This window comes from Muntiacus reevesi, chromosome 2 (genome assembly GCF_963930625.1).
Source record: "Muntiacus reevesi chromosome 2, mMunRee1.1, whole genome shotgun sequence".
Taxonomy (NCBI): domain Eukaryota; kingdom Metazoa; phylum Chordata; class Mammalia; order Artiodactyla; family Cervidae; genus Muntiacus; species Muntiacus reevesi.
In genome coordinates, this window is record NC_089250.1 from 261,341,469 (window position 1) to 261,356,456 (window position 14,988).

At 48.4% G+C, this 14,988-nt stretch overlaps 1 protein-coding gene across 1 annotated transcript; it reads left to right on the forward strand.

Annotated features, from left to right (window-relative positions):
• The first annotated feature begins 3,848 nt into the window (after positions 1-3,848).
• PSMC4 (proteasome 26S subunit, ATPase 4) lies at positions 3,849-14,085 on the forward strand. The gene is made up of 11 exons (XM_065926099.1): positions 3,849-3,972; positions 4,871-4,969; positions 5,589-5,775; positions 8,696-8,842; positions 8,924-9,033; positions 9,137-9,230; positions 12,768-12,935; positions 13,021-13,097; positions 13,237-13,405; positions 13,612-13,667; positions 13,851-14,085. Exons 1-11 carry the CDS (start codon positions 3,937-3,939, stop codon positions 13,962-13,964), a joined length of 1,257 nt encoding a protein of 418 aa, XP_065782171.1. The 5' UTR covers positions 3,849-3,936; the 3' UTR covers positions 13,965-14,085.
• Positions 14,086-14,988: the final 903 nt, after the last annotated feature.

Sequence of the window (14,988 nt, forward strand, 5' to 3'; positions counted from 1 at the left end):
TTTTAGGAGTGACTTCAGCATCATGGCAGCTTAAGACACTCCTTTGTCTCTCCCCTTCAATCTACAACCAGCAAAACACCCATAACTCAGCAAAGGTGCCTCTTCCCAACACACCAGAGAATTCTTCAAAAGTGTGCATCTGAAGGTAGGTGGATTGGAACACACAGAGGAGGCAGAAGAAGGGGGACAGCCGAGGTGGTTCATGACCTGATCCCTGGAACCTGGCCACGGTAGCTGATCTTGCTGAGAAACTAGTGGCATCAGGGGAGACAGTGCCCGTGACAGCAGCCTCCCAGCTGCAGCAATGCTCGCAGCCACAGGGAGTCACAGTAGCAGCAGCAGGGCCTGTGACCCTGTCCATTCAGCTCCAAGGGGACCCACAGCTCCAGCGCCTGCCCTGTCTGCAGCAGCAGAGCCCACCAACCTGACCACTCTGGTCATGGCAGAGATGCCTGCCACCCTGGATCCCCCCTGTGGCAGAGCCAGGAGACCCCAGACATGGTGGAGGCATGTACCCTCCCAGTGCCCCAGGTGGCGATGCCAGCAACATTGGCAGCAGCAAGGCACCAAACACAGCAACAATGAGGGCACAGGGGACACCACCAACAGAGGTAGTGGAGAACTGAAAGGTGTTGTCTCATCGATAAGTCATGTCTGACTCTTTTGCCACCCCATGGGATGTGGCCCGCCCGGCTTCACCCACCAGGCTCCTCCTCTATCCATGGGATTCTTCAGGCAAGAATACTGGAGTGGGTTGCCATCCTGCCTCCAAGGGACCTTCCTGACCTAGGGATCAAACCTGCCTCTAAGAGTGGAAAGAGCTCATTCTCAAATATTCAGTTATACATATTGAATATTTGAGAATGAGCACCCAGAATTGGGGGATTCCTGGTGGCTCTGATATAAAGAATCTGCCTGCAATGCAGGAGACTCAGGGTTAATCAAGGGAATGGCTACCCAGCCCCGTGTTCTTGCCTGGAGGATTTCATGGACAGAGGAGCCTGGCGGGCTACAGTCCGTGGGGTCCATGGGGTCGCAAAGAGACAGGACTAAGTGACTAATACTTTCACTTTCATAACCAGAGGTAGCGCAGGTAAGAGAACTCCAAAGCTTGTGCTATAGCATCACCTGCTGGAAGCCACAAGTTGTTGTTGTTCAGTCACACAGCTGTGTCTGACTCTTTGTGACCCCATGGACTGCAGGAGACCAGGCCTCCCTGTTCCTCACCGTTTCCCGAAATTTGCCCAAGTTCATGTACATTGATTCAGTGCTGCCATCCAGTCATCTTATCCTCTGATGCCATCTTCTCCTCTGCCCTCAATCTTTTCCAGTGTCAGGGACTTTTCCAATGTATCAGCTGTTCATATCAGGTGACCAAAATATGGGAACTTCAGCATCAGTCCTTCCAATGAATATTCAGGGTTGATTTCCCTTAAGATTGACCGCTTTGATCTCCTCGCCGTCCAAGGGACTCTCAGGAATCTTCTCCAGTACCACAGTTCGAAGGCATCAATTCTTCAACACTCTGCCTTCTTTACAGTCCAGCTGTCACAACCGTATGTGACAACTGGGAAGACCATAGCCTTGACTATACTTTGTCAATAGCGTAATGTCTCTGCTTTTCAACACAGTTTAGGTTTGTCATAGCTTTCCTCCTGAGAAGCAACTGTCTTTTGATGTCACGGCTGCAGTCACCATCCACAGTGATTTTACAGCCCAAGAAGAGGAACTCCGTCACTTCTTCCACCTCCTCCCCTTCTATTTGCCATGAAGTAATGGGGACCTCATGCTAAGAGTTGACTCATTGGAAAAGACCCTGATGCTGGGAGGGATTAGGGGCAGGAGGAGAAGGGGACGACAGAGGATGAGATGGTTAGATGGCATCACCGACTTGATGGACATGAGTTTGAGTAAACTCCGGGAGTTGGTGATGGACAGGGAGGCCTGGCGTGCTGCGATTCATGGGGTCGCAAAGAGTAGGACACGACTGAGTGACTGAACTGAACTGAACTGAACTGAATAGGGCCAGATGGCATGTTCTTAGCTTTTTAAAAAAAAAAAAAAATTAGCTTTAAGCCAGCTCTTTCACTCCCTTCCTTTACTCCCGTCACAAGAAAGGCCTCTTATTGCTAACGTTGAATCCTTACAACCAAGTATAAGGAAAACAAGTTTTACCTAAAGGAGTTGTTCCCTGCTCCAAATAAGTCAGCTAAGAACAATGTATCAGCGTAGGAACAACATATCAAGCACCTTGAAGTACCATGGTAACACAGTATCACAAAAAGAAAGTAGCAATTCTCCAGAAACCAAACTTAAAGTCACAGAATATTGCTATCTAACTGATAGAGACTTCAAAATACCTGTCATGAAGAAACTCAGTGAGCTGCAAGAAAACTCAGAAAGGCAGTTTGGTAAATTCAGGAATAAAAATAATGAACAGAAAGAATACCAAGGAAATTGAAACTCAAAATAAAAATAATAACCAAACAGAACTGGACCTGAAGGACTCGATATATGAGATAAAGAACCATTAGAAAAAATTGGAAACAGGGCAGACCACATGGAAGACAGCTCAAAGACAGAAATCTAGAAATGATACAGGTAGAAGAGGAGAGATAATTAAGATATTTAAGGGATTACTCAGTTTTTCTGAGTTCTCCCATGTATGCTGCTGCTGTTAAGTCGCTTCAGTCATGTCCAACTCTGTGCAACCTCATAGACCAGAGCTCACCAGGCTCCTCTGCCTATGGGATTCTCCAGGCAAGAATACTGGAGTGGGTTGTCATTTCCTTCTCCAGGGGATCTTCCTGACCTGGAGATCGAATCCGGGTCTCTTGCATTGCAGGCAGATTCTTTACCAGCTGAGACACCAGGGAAGCCCAAGAACACTGGAGTGGGTTGTCATTTCCTTCTCCAGGGCATCTTCCCCAACCCCAGGGTTCGAACCCGTGTCTCTTGCATATCCGGCACTGACAGGCAGATTCTTTACCACTAGTGCCACCTGAAAGCCATGGGTGTGTTCGCTTTGTGCAAATCTGTTGAACGGTACATTAATGATATGTATACGTCTCTGTACTTGAATACAAAGTTTACTTAACAAAACTGTAGCTGGTGTGATAAGCAGCAGTGTTTTCCCGTGGCCGGAAGCACGGGCTTTGTAGACAGAAGAAGATCTGCCCCCCCCCCCCCCCCCGCGCTCTAGTTTCTTTCACAGTGAAAGAGGGAACATAATGTCTGTCAAGATTCAATGAATTGAGCACGTAAAGACTTAAGCAACAGGGCCTGGTATAGGTCTTCAGGTCTCCCGCGTGACCCAACTCCTGGCACCGCTGCCTCACTTTCTCCATCCGTAATGCATGGGTTCTACTCGATTCGCGGCTACCGGTAATGGCGGGCTTGGAGCTCCTCACCCCGGGCCTGGAGCTGGGTAAGGGGTGTCACCCTTTACGAGTAGCCGTGGTCTTCCTGGCTCCGCGTGGAGGGCAATCCTCGGCTGCAGCCCACTTGGAAACCCCGTTAAAGACCCCAGTCTGCGGAACCCTGCCCAAGCCTCTAAACAAGAAGAGCACTTGGCCAGATCTGACAGATCTCTGAGATCCCCCGGTTTGAAAACCAATGCCGGCAGCGCCGCCTGCTGTCAAGAAAACCAGCGCCGGAAAAGGCCGCGCGAGACTGCGGCGCCGCGCGCTATTGCGCACGCGCACCGCCCCGGGCCCGCCCGCGCGCCCGCGAGGTACGAAGTGCGCAGAAGCAAGACTTGGGGGAGGAGCTCAGGACGAAGCCGCCCTGCCCTTTACCTCCCTCGCCCATTCAGCCTTCTCTCAGCGACGTCTTAAACTACGTTTCCCAGAACCCATCCAGGCCTTGCTTTCCGGTGGCGTCAGCGGAAGCGGTGACTGGATTAGGCCGGGCCACACAGAGGCCGGCTTGGTCACTATGGAGGAGATAGGCATCCTGGTGGAGAAAGCTCAGGTGTGGTGGGGCCTCGGTCGCGGGGAGAGAGCGAAGCCGACCTGGATCGGATTCTGAGTGACTTTGGGGATCCAGGCGTGGGTCTGAGTGTTTTCGGAGGCCTCATTAGAGAGCTTCGTGCCGATCCTAGGCCTGGGCTGGGTGGATGAGTGATGATAGTAGGGCTTGGGAAGCGGGGCTGGGGAAACGGTGACGCTAGAGGTTCTTTGAGGCTGAATGATTTCGAGGTTTAGGTGGAATGCTCTGACATCGCTGGGCCCGGCGGCATTAGGGTTGGGTCAGGTGGTGAGTGATGTATGGGATTCAGCCATGGGGCCGAATGATACATTAGGCTGAGATGGGGAGCTGATTGATATTTGGGGCTTAGCTGGTGTTGGAGCGCCAAGTAATATCTGTGATCTGGCCGAGTGATGTTTGGGTCCGCCTGGGAGCTGGGTGACATATGGGCCTAATGTGAGTTGGAGTTCATGAGGGATATTTGGGGGGTAACAGTAATACCAGAACTGAATGAAGGCATGGTGATTTTCACCGTCAATTGTGGCATCTCTGTAGTATTTCGAACCTGTTGAGGGGGGCTGGAGGGCATTGGGGTCTGGTAAGGAGTTGATCAGACATTTAGGCCATAGATGGGAGTTGGGACATTGAGGACATGTTACAAGTGGCCTTTGATACCAGAAGATCTGTTTGGAAGGCTGTGTAACCGAGGAGCTTGTTAGGAGCTGGGTGACTGCAGGAACCTCTTTAGGGGGCTGAGAAGTTCCCAGGATCTATTTAGGGTGCTGAATGGTGTCAGGAACCTATTAGGGGCCAAGTGACTTCATGGTGAAGTGGGGAGGGGGGCTTTAGATTCTTTCATAAGGGGACCTTCTTCCAACCTGAATTTCCCTCCGTGGTCTAGGATGAGATCCCAGCCCTGTCTGTGTCACGACCCCAGACTGGCCTGTCCTTCCTGGGGCCTGAGCCAGAGGACCTGGAGGACCTCTACAGCCGCTACAAGGTACATTCAAGCCAGTCCGTAAAGTATCAACGTTGTTGTTGTTTAGTCACTAAGTCCTCTCTGACACTTTGTGACCCCATGAACTGGAGCCCACGAGGCTCCTATGTCCATGGGATTTCTCAGGCAGGAATACTGGAGTGGTAAACAGGGGCTCTGTAATAACCTAAAGGGGTGGTATGGGGAGGGAGGTACAAGAGGGAGGGGACATATGTGTACTTATGGTTGATTCTTGTTGATATTTGGCAGAAAACAGCAAAATTATGTAAAGCAATTATCCTTCAATTAAAAAATAAATAAAAAAGAATACTGGAGAAGGTTACCATTTTCTTTTCCGGGGGATCTTTACCAGGGAATAAGACAGGGAACTCTACTCTATACTCTGTATTGTCCTAAATGGGAAAAGAAACTAAGAAAAAAAAGTGGGTATATGTAACTGATTCACTTTGGTGTATACTTGAAACTAACACAACATTGTAAATCAACTATATGCTAATAAAAAAAATTAACAAAACCAGTCTGGACCCTGCACAGGGCTCAGCATCCCATACTTCCCCTACCTTCACTCCTTGGCTCAGCAAGGCCTGGAACCATCCCCTGCTTCTCCACTGTCTGCTCACAGAAGCTGCAGCAGGAGCTGGAGTTCCTGGAGGTGCAGGAGGAGTATATCAAGGATGAGCAAAAGAACCTGAAGAAGGAATTCCTCCATGCCCAGGAGGAGGTGAAACGAATCCAGAGCATCCCATTGGTTATCGGGCAGTTTCTGGAGGCTGTGGATCAGAATACAGCCATCGTGGGCTCCACCACAGGTACATGGCGGTGGGGCCGGGGGGGGGGGGGGTTGTTTACCCATCTGTCCATTCAACAGCTGTTAACTATTTCCTGCCATGTGCCAGGAACTTACAATGGCAAACAAGGGAAGATAGTGTTTTTAGTGTTTAGGTGTAATAGTGTTTTTCAGAGTATTTTTAGTCTGATGCAAAAGTAGAAATATATTTTACATATTTTATGTTCTCTCTCTTTCGCTCTTCTGTATAAGTATGTATATATAAGTTATACAGTAAAAGTTTGACTGAAGGTACTTAGCCTCATTGTGGTGTGATACTGTAATTAGTTTTCTATTCTGTTCCATTCTGTTTTGTTTTAAACAGCATTCTGGTCATGACTGTCTAAAATAATGTCACAACTATTACTCAGTTCAGTTCAGTTCAGTTGCTCAGTCATGTCTGACTCTTTGCGACCCCATGAACCACAGCACACCAGGCCTCCCTGTCTAGTACCAACTCCCGGAGGAGCCTCCCCAAACTCATGTCCATTGAGTCAGTGATGCCATCCAACCATCTCATCCTCTGTCATCCCCTTATCCTCCTACCCTCAATCTTTCCCAGCATCAGGGTCTTTTCAAATGAGTCACCTCTTTGCATCAGGTGGCCAAAGTATTGGAGTTTCAGCTTCAACATCAGTCCTTCCAATGAACACCCAGGACTGTTCTTCCTTTAGGATGGACTGGTTGGATCTCCTTGCAGTCCAAGGGACTCTCAAGAGTCTTCTCCAGGGAGTAAGGCCAAAAAAAAAAAAAAAAGAGTCTTCTCCAACACCACACTTAAAAAGCATCAGTTCTTTGGCACTCAGCTTTCTTTATAGTCCAACTCTCACATCCATACATGACTACTGGAAAAACCATAGCCTTGACTAGACAGACCTTTTTTGGCAAAGTAATGTCTCTGCTTTTTAATATGCTGTCTAGGTTGGTCATAACTTTTCTTCCAAGGAGTAAGCGTCTTTTTAATTTCATGGCTGCAATCCCCATCTGCAGTGATTTTGGAGCCCAGAAAAATAAAGTCAGCCACTGTTTCCCCATCTATATGCCATGAAGTGATGGGACCAGATGCCATGATCTTAGTTTTTTGAATGTTGAGCTTTAAGCCAACTTCTTCACTCTCCTCTTTCACTTTCATCAAGAGGATCTTAGTTCTTCTTCACTTTCTGCCATAAGGGTGGTGTCATCTGCATATCTGAGGTTATTGATATTTCTCCTGGCAATCTTGATTCCAGCTTGTGCTTCCTCCAGCCCAGGGTTTCTCATGATGTACTCTGCATATGAGTTAAATAAGCAGGGTGACAATATATAGCCTTGATGTACTCCTTTCCTGATTTGGAACCAGTCTGTTATTCCATGTCCAATTCTAACTGTTGTTTCTTGACGTGCATACAGGTTTCTCAGAAGGCAGCTAAGGTGGTCGGGTATTCCCATCTCTTTGAGAATTTTCCACAGTTTGTTGTGATCCACACAGTCAAAGGCTTTGGCATAGTCGGTAAAGTAGAAATAGATGTTTTTTTGGAACTCTCTTGCTTCTTCGATGATCCAGTGGATGTTGGGAATTTGATCTCTGGTTCCTCTGCCTTTTCTAAAACCAGCTTGAACATCTGGAAGTTCACGGTTCACATACTGCTGAAGCCTGGCTTGGAGAATTTTGAGCATTATTTTACTAGCGTGTGAGATGAGTGCAGTTGTGCGGTAGTTTGAACATTCTTTGGCACTGCCTTTCTTTGGGACTGAGTTGGGACATGCAATTTGAAAACATAGGTGAAGTGAGATTAGGCTCTGGTTAGGACTCAGTTATTATGTGAGAGCTGCTGTTATTAACATGGGTCTAGGTGCTGCCTTCCTGATGGTCATTGTTTCTGCGTCTTACCTGTCTTTTCTTGTTTCTGGCCTCTGCTCCTCCAGATCAAGCCATATGATTGTAAAGCTTGTGGGGAAAGGTGTGTGACTGGACCCTGGAGTTGGTAGTGAAGGGAGGGAGAGATCCAAAGTGAGTGTGTCTTTGATCTGTTGGACTCGGGGAGAGTGGCTCTCTCTGAGATGGCGACATGGGCAGAAAAGCAGCCTTGTCGAGGGAGTAGGGCAGCCTGGAACATCACAGGGAAGTGTCTGGGAGGCTACCGGACAGCCAAGTCTGGAGGTCAGGAGAAAGACTGAGGCTGGAAGGAGATGTGTGTGTCACTGCCATAAATGTAGAAGGTGGACTGGGGAGGTGAGATAGAGGAGTCTGGGCAAGCCAAGAGTCTGTGGCAGAGACCTCGATGGGAACGGAGGAATTCCCTGCTGGTCTAGTGGTAAAGAGTCCACCTGCCAGTGCAGGGGACACAAGTTCAAGCCCTGGTCCAGGAATATTCCACATGCCGCAGGGCAGCTAAACCCATGCACCGCAACTACGGAAGCCTGTGTGCCCTAGAGCCCATGCTCTGCACTAGAGAATAGCCCCTGCTCACTGCAAGCAGAGAAAGCCCTCTCGTCAAGAAAGCAACAAAGAGTCAGTGCAGCCATAAACAAATAATAAATTAGATAGGAGAGGATGGTGCTGAATCGGGGCAGAGGTCCCTGGGGAGGAGGGGAGGGACTGGTCAGAGAGACACTTTAGGAGGCTAGCGGAAGGCCATGATGACTGACAGGCTATGGAGGGAAACAGAGAAAAGCCCAGGATGAGGCTTAGGTCTCTCTCTAGTGACTCGGGACCACAGGCCTCCCCGAGACAGGGGCCCAGGAGGAGGAGCACAGGTGGGGGGAGATAGGAGAGCACACTGAGGCAGTGAGTGAGATGTGCTGGGGGACATCCAGGGCGGGGCATTCCAGGGGGCTGCTGGTCACCTGGTCTGGAGCTCCAGAGTTAGGGGTAGAATCTGCGGCTTCTCATTTTCCCCTTTCCCTTCTTGTCCTTCACAAAGGCTCCAACTACTATGTGCGCATCCTGAGCACCATTGACCGGGAGCTGCTCAAGCCCAATGCCTCGGTGGCCCTCCACAAGCACAGCAACGCCCTGGTGGATGTGCTGCCTCCCGAGGCCGACAGCAGCATCATGATGCTCACCTCAGGTGAGGGGGAGCCCAGGGCCGGGGAGGCCTGAAGGGACCCTGCGGGCCAGGCTGGGAGCCCCGGCTCTGCTCTCCCACCAGATCAGAAGCCAGACGTGATGTATGCGGACATCGGAGGCATGGACATCCAGAAGCAGGAGGTGCGGGAGGCCGTGGAGCTCCCTCTCACACACTTCGAGCTCTACAAGCAGGTAAGGAGCCAGATCTGGCAGGGGAGGGAGAGGCCAGGTCCACTGGGTCTCCAGCTGGTGACGAACTCCCTGGCTCATCCTTCTCTCCACCTCTGGGCTTCAGATCGGCATCGACCCACCCCGAGGCGTCCTCATGTACGGCCCACCTGGCTGCGGGAAGACCATGCTGGCCAAGGCCGTGGCTCATCACACGACAGGTGAGCCGCTTGGCCCCTCCCCCAAGCTCTGGTCTTCTGGGCTTTTCCAGCCTTGCCCTCAGCTCTCTGATCCTCCCCAGGAAGTAGCGTGGCATGGCGATTAGGAATGTGGGCTCTGGGGTCAAAGCCCCAGTGTGTGTCTTACTGTGTGGCGCTGCCATCCTGGGGAGGTGACTTTACTCTTGTGCCTCAACTTCCTCATCTAATAAAACATTCATTTCATAGCATGATTGTGGAGAGAATTAATGAAATAATAACATAGTTTTCCTTTGGTGGGTCATGACCTGTTAGTAATTATGAGTTCAAATTCATGGGTTCTAACCAGCATTTTAAAAAGTAAAACAGAACAGAAAACATCAGAGTTCACCCCACATATTAAGAGCCCATATTGTTTGTGCAACTTAACGCACTCAAATATGCATACACCTGTCTGCTGCGGTTGTACAAATGTATTTCTTGTAAGTTTCAAACAAAGATGTCTGAAAGTCACTGTATTACTGTTTGTAAAGCCTAAAAACAGGATTCTTAAAATCCTAATGTACTAAGCCAGGGAACAGTAGAGGGTAGTGTGTAAGCAGTGAGTCAGGCTGCCTGGGTTTTTGAAATACGGACCTCTTAACAACTTCTTATGTAAGGTTGTACTACTTACGTAAGTTAGTTTATGTAACTTCTTGGCAAGTTAGCCTCTCTGTGACTCCATTTCCTAATTTTCTGGATTACTTAGAGGATTAAATCAATATAAAGCTTCTAAAACTGTACCTTGGCACATAGTAAGTATAGTAAATATTAGCCATTATCGTGATCATTCATTGGTTTAGCAGATCACTGAACTTCTGCAGTCCCTGGTGTTGGGATAGAGTGATGAGCCAGACATGTCTCCTGCATTGGAGAATTTCCCAGTTTGGCTGAGGAAAAAAGGAAAATAAACACTTAGAACTCAGTTATTCAATATTTATTGAGCACCTAATACATAACAAGCTGTGTCCTAGGTGCAGAAGACATGGCTGTGAACAGAACAAAGTCTCCATACCTCATAGAGGTGATATCTTAGTTGAGGAAGTACTTGAACAGATGAATGAATAGGTCCTATGTCATATGACGCTAAATGCCGGAAGAGAACAACTAAGAGGCAGGGAGACAGGGAAAAACGGGCTGTAGCTTTATGTGCCAGGACTGGAGGTGGTCAGGGAAGGCTTTTCTGAGGTGACATTTATGTAAAGACCTAGAATACGCTTTTGAGAGAGTGAGTCACGTGAATGTCTGGGAGATGGAGTGTGTCAGTCTGAGGGACTTCGCTGGTGTAAAGGCCTTGAGGCAGGTATGTGCTTAATGTCCCAGAACAGTGAGGAGGCCCCTATAGTTGAAGTTGCGTGAGCAAGAGGTCATGGTAGGAAGTGAGCCTACAGTGGGGACAGTCTACAGAGTAGCAGATGCCTCAAGGAAGGTAGTGGGATAGCCCTCCAGGAGGGCTGTCAATCCATTCTGCATAGGCCTCTCAGAGAGGGGTCCCAGAAGAGAGGTGTGAGGAGTCTGCCAGGCACTCCGTAAGGAGAGGGAATAGCATTTGAAAAGGCCAGGGGGTGGGAAAGAACTTAGCTAGGGAGTCATGAGTAGTGGTGAGTAGACGTGACTAACCTCTGTGGGGGCAGGGAACTGGTGATTTTGTCCTTTTGTGTTTCCAGTGCCCGCCCAGTAGCTGAATTGTGGTAGGTGCTCAGAAAATAACTGATGAAGGCTGACTGAAGGAGGGGCTGTGGGACCAGAAGATGAGGCTGAAGAGGTCAGAAAGGGCATGAATATAAATCATCTTAGTGCTAACATAAGAGAGTTTGGCTGTTGTCCTGAGAGCAAGGTGGTTGTAGACAGGCCAAGTTTAATAGAAATACATTTGGCCCTGGAACAACAGAGGCTTGAACTCCGAGGGTTCACTTGTACCCAGATTTTTTCACAGGATGCATGATTGGATGAATCCACAGATGCAAAACTGCAGATACGGAGGGCCAGCTGTAAAGTTAGACACAGATTTTCTACTACACAGAGGGTTGGCGCCCCTAAACCCTGTGTTGTTCAAGGGTCAGTGGTAGAATGCAAGCTATATATATAATTTAAATTTTTAAGTACTCATTTTTTTAAACACATTAAACAGGTGAACTTAAATGTAAAATATATCTATTTCTTATTTAATTGGTATATTCAAAATGTTATGTTAACATGTAGCAGATATGAAATCTGAGTTTTTTCTATAATTTTGTCATTGTAGTAAAATATATGTAATGTAAAATTTATTATTTTAACCACTTGTGAGTGTACAATTTACAAGTGACAAGTGCATTCACAGTTCTGTGCAGTCATCACCACTATCCATTTCCAGAACTTGTTCATCATCCCAAACTTTAACTCTGTACTCATTAACAATAATTCCCTATTTCTATCCCTGATAACCCTCTATTCTACTTTCAGTCTCTGAATTTGCCTGTTCTGGGCACCTCATGTATGTGAATGAGTCATATGGTATTTATCTTTTTGTGACTGCCTTCTTTCACTTAGCATAATGTCTTCAGGGCTCACTCATGTTGGAATATGTCAGAACATACTTCCTTTTAAAGGCCAAATCATTTTCCACTATATGTATAAAGCATATCTGTTCGTTCATTTGTTGATGGGCATTTATTGAGATGTTTTACTTTTTTTGGTACTGTCTTTTGAAGTCTGGTATGTATTTCACACTTAGAGTACACCTCATTTTGTTTGGACCAGCCACATTTCATTTGCTTAGTAGCCACTTGTGGCCAGTGGCCACCATATTAGAGAAGGACAGGGCTACAAGCTGCACGCTCCTAGTTTATGACCAGGTCTACACCGTGGATTCTGTGTCTCCTTTCTCTGTGGTACCTGGAAGGAGTGTCCTGAAGCTTGCTCCGAGCAACACAGAACCACATCCAGACACTAACAAACAAGTTAAACTCTTAAGAAAAGATAGAAAGGCGAGGCAGGCCCAAAGCAAACCTGTTGTCAGCCCCATTGCCACTTGTTACGTCAGAATATGTGCTGCTGATTCCTGACTCTTGCATGGTATTCAAAGGTGGGTCCTTGGAGCAAATGGAACTGAGCTCCTGGTGAGGCAACGTGATGCCTTAGTGTATGAAAAACTTGTTTTCTTGCTGGTTTTTGTAAGCACTCTGAAAATCCACTTTTTTTTAAAATAAACGTTGGATTCCACAAATGCCTCTAGCTCTATTTTAGAGGCATGTTGGAGTACAGACACATTTTTAAAAATAACCCGATTTTTAAATGCTGAGCCAAAAAATGGCACATCCCTAGGCAGGATTCACAATTTGGGCTGCTGGGTCTCTGAGGGGTACAAGTGAGTAGCTGGTCCTCCTGACTGGATCTAGGACCCTGCCCAGGTCATGACCACTTGGAGTGGCATCCAAAGAAATGGATGTCCTGAAGGGATGCTCAGTTTCAGTTAAAGTAGTATGGGGCCCTATAGGCAGGAGTCCCATTCTCATCTGACCCCTGTCATCCTGCCATCAGCTGCATTCATCCGCGTTGTGGGCTCAGAGTTCGTACAGAAATACCTGGGCGAGGGCCCTCGCATGGTCCGGGACGTGTTCCGCCTGGCCAAGGAGAATGCACCTGCCATCATCTTCATAGATGAGATCGATGCCATTGCCACCAAGAGATTCGATGCCCAGACAGGGGGTGAGTGATGCCCATACAGGGCCTGGGGTCTTGGGCAGCCTTGCCTACGGGATGCCCTAGGCTGACCGTGTTACATACTCTCCAGCTGACAGAGAGGTTCAGAGAATCCTGCTGGAGCTACTGAATCAAATGGATGGATTTGATCAGAACGTCAACGTCAAGGTTTGCGATTCAGGATGGGCAGGGGAGGTGTGGTGTGGGAATCGGTAGGATGGAGGCTGGCCTGTGAGGGGACAGCTGTTGCGGGGGAGGGAGAGTGTAGAAGGGACAGAGGTCTGAGCTGGCCTGTTCCCAATGCCAGGTGATCATGGCCACAAACAGAGCAGACACCCTGGATCCTGCCCTGCTGCGGCCGGGACGCCTTGACCGAAAAATTGAATTTCCACTCCCTGACCGCCGGCAGAAGAGACTGATTTTCTCTACTATCACCAGCAAGATGAATCTCTCTGAGGAGGTTGACTTGGAAGATTGTATCCTCCTTTAGAAGCAAGGGGAGGTCACCGTTGGGAATGGGGGTCGTATCTCCACCTCTGCCATCACCACCACCCAGATTGAGCAGGTGGGAGACTGAGGTCTGGGGAGAGGGCTGATAACAGAGACAGCCCACGAACAACTTCTGGCTCTGGGCGTTAACCCTGTCATGCAGGGAATGGTTTCCTTAACACATCTGCCACAGATGTGGCCAGACCAGATAAGATTTCAGGAGCTGATATCAACTCCATCTGTCAGGAGGTGAGTGATGGTTTCTGTCTGGGCAGGGGTGTGTGTGAAGAGCCTTCCTCTTGAAACCACTCTTGCCACGGTCCTTCTGTCCCTCTTTGCCTCCCTGGGTCTTGGGCTGCGTCTGTGTCTTCCTGCACCATCACTGGAGGCGGGGGGTGCAAGGAGTAGGTTTTAACTCTTATCCCTTGACAGAGCGGGATGTTGGCTGTCCGAGAGAATCGCTACATTGTTTTGGCCAAGGACTTCGAGAAAGCATACAAGACAGTCATCAAGAAGGACGAACAGGAGCATGAATTTTACAAATGACCCCTCTACCCAAACCACAGGGGCTGGGGGCTTCTCTCACCTCCCCAGCCTCTTTCCCCAAACCTAGTTCTCTTTCCTCTTTACCCAGGATTGATTTATTCATTAAACAAATATGATTGAATCTGTTTAATTTCTCCTTACAAGTTTAACTCCTTTGGAGAAGCTGGGCCTTGAATAGGATCCTCTGTGCCCCTCCTGCTCTCCTGACAGATATGTGGTTGAGGTACGTGGCCTGGGTTACAGCTTGAGGGAAAAGTAAAGAATTCACACTAAGTGGCTTCAGAAATTTGGGGGAAAGGATGGAAAATGAACAGCCCGTGACCACAAAATAAAGCCTCTATAGTCTCCCCACCCACATTTCCTACAGGTAGACGACCATTCCAAGTTTTGGGCAATTCCCACCTTCTTTGCACTCAGAATACGTATCAAGGACAGAGAAACCACCCAGTAGAGTCCCCTGGAGCAGGGATGAGGGGGCAAGGGGAAAGTTGGATGCCTGAGTTCTGTGAATGTCTCTGCCTCTTCCTACCATCTCATTGGGATACAGATGTGTTTGGTAGGATCAGTTCCCACTTTTCTCTTGAAGTCTCTGTTTAGACCCCTCTCCCTCTGGGGAGTCTTCCCCGATACCCCAAGTTGGGAAGTAACCCTTTTCCTGTGCTGCCCTTGCACCGTGCACAGGCTCTGCTTGGGACTTCTTACATTTGCCTCCTCCAGACTGGACTCCCTCGTAGTCAGGGACTATAGCTTGATCACCGTTCAAGTCTCAGCACCCACATGTGGCAGACAGTCAGCTCATGTTCCTTAGATAAATGTATGAATGTCACCATATAGTTGGGAGTGAGATGGTAAGAAGATATAAGGAAAAATAGTTGAGGAATCAGGTCCTTGAAGAGACGGGTGATTCCTCTGTAGCTAAGCATGGCAGGTTGAGCAGAGAAATTAATTCTTCCTCCCTCCTGGCACCTCACGAAAACAAAAGTAGGTTATAAATTCATGTGGACACAGAAGGAGGGAGGAGGTG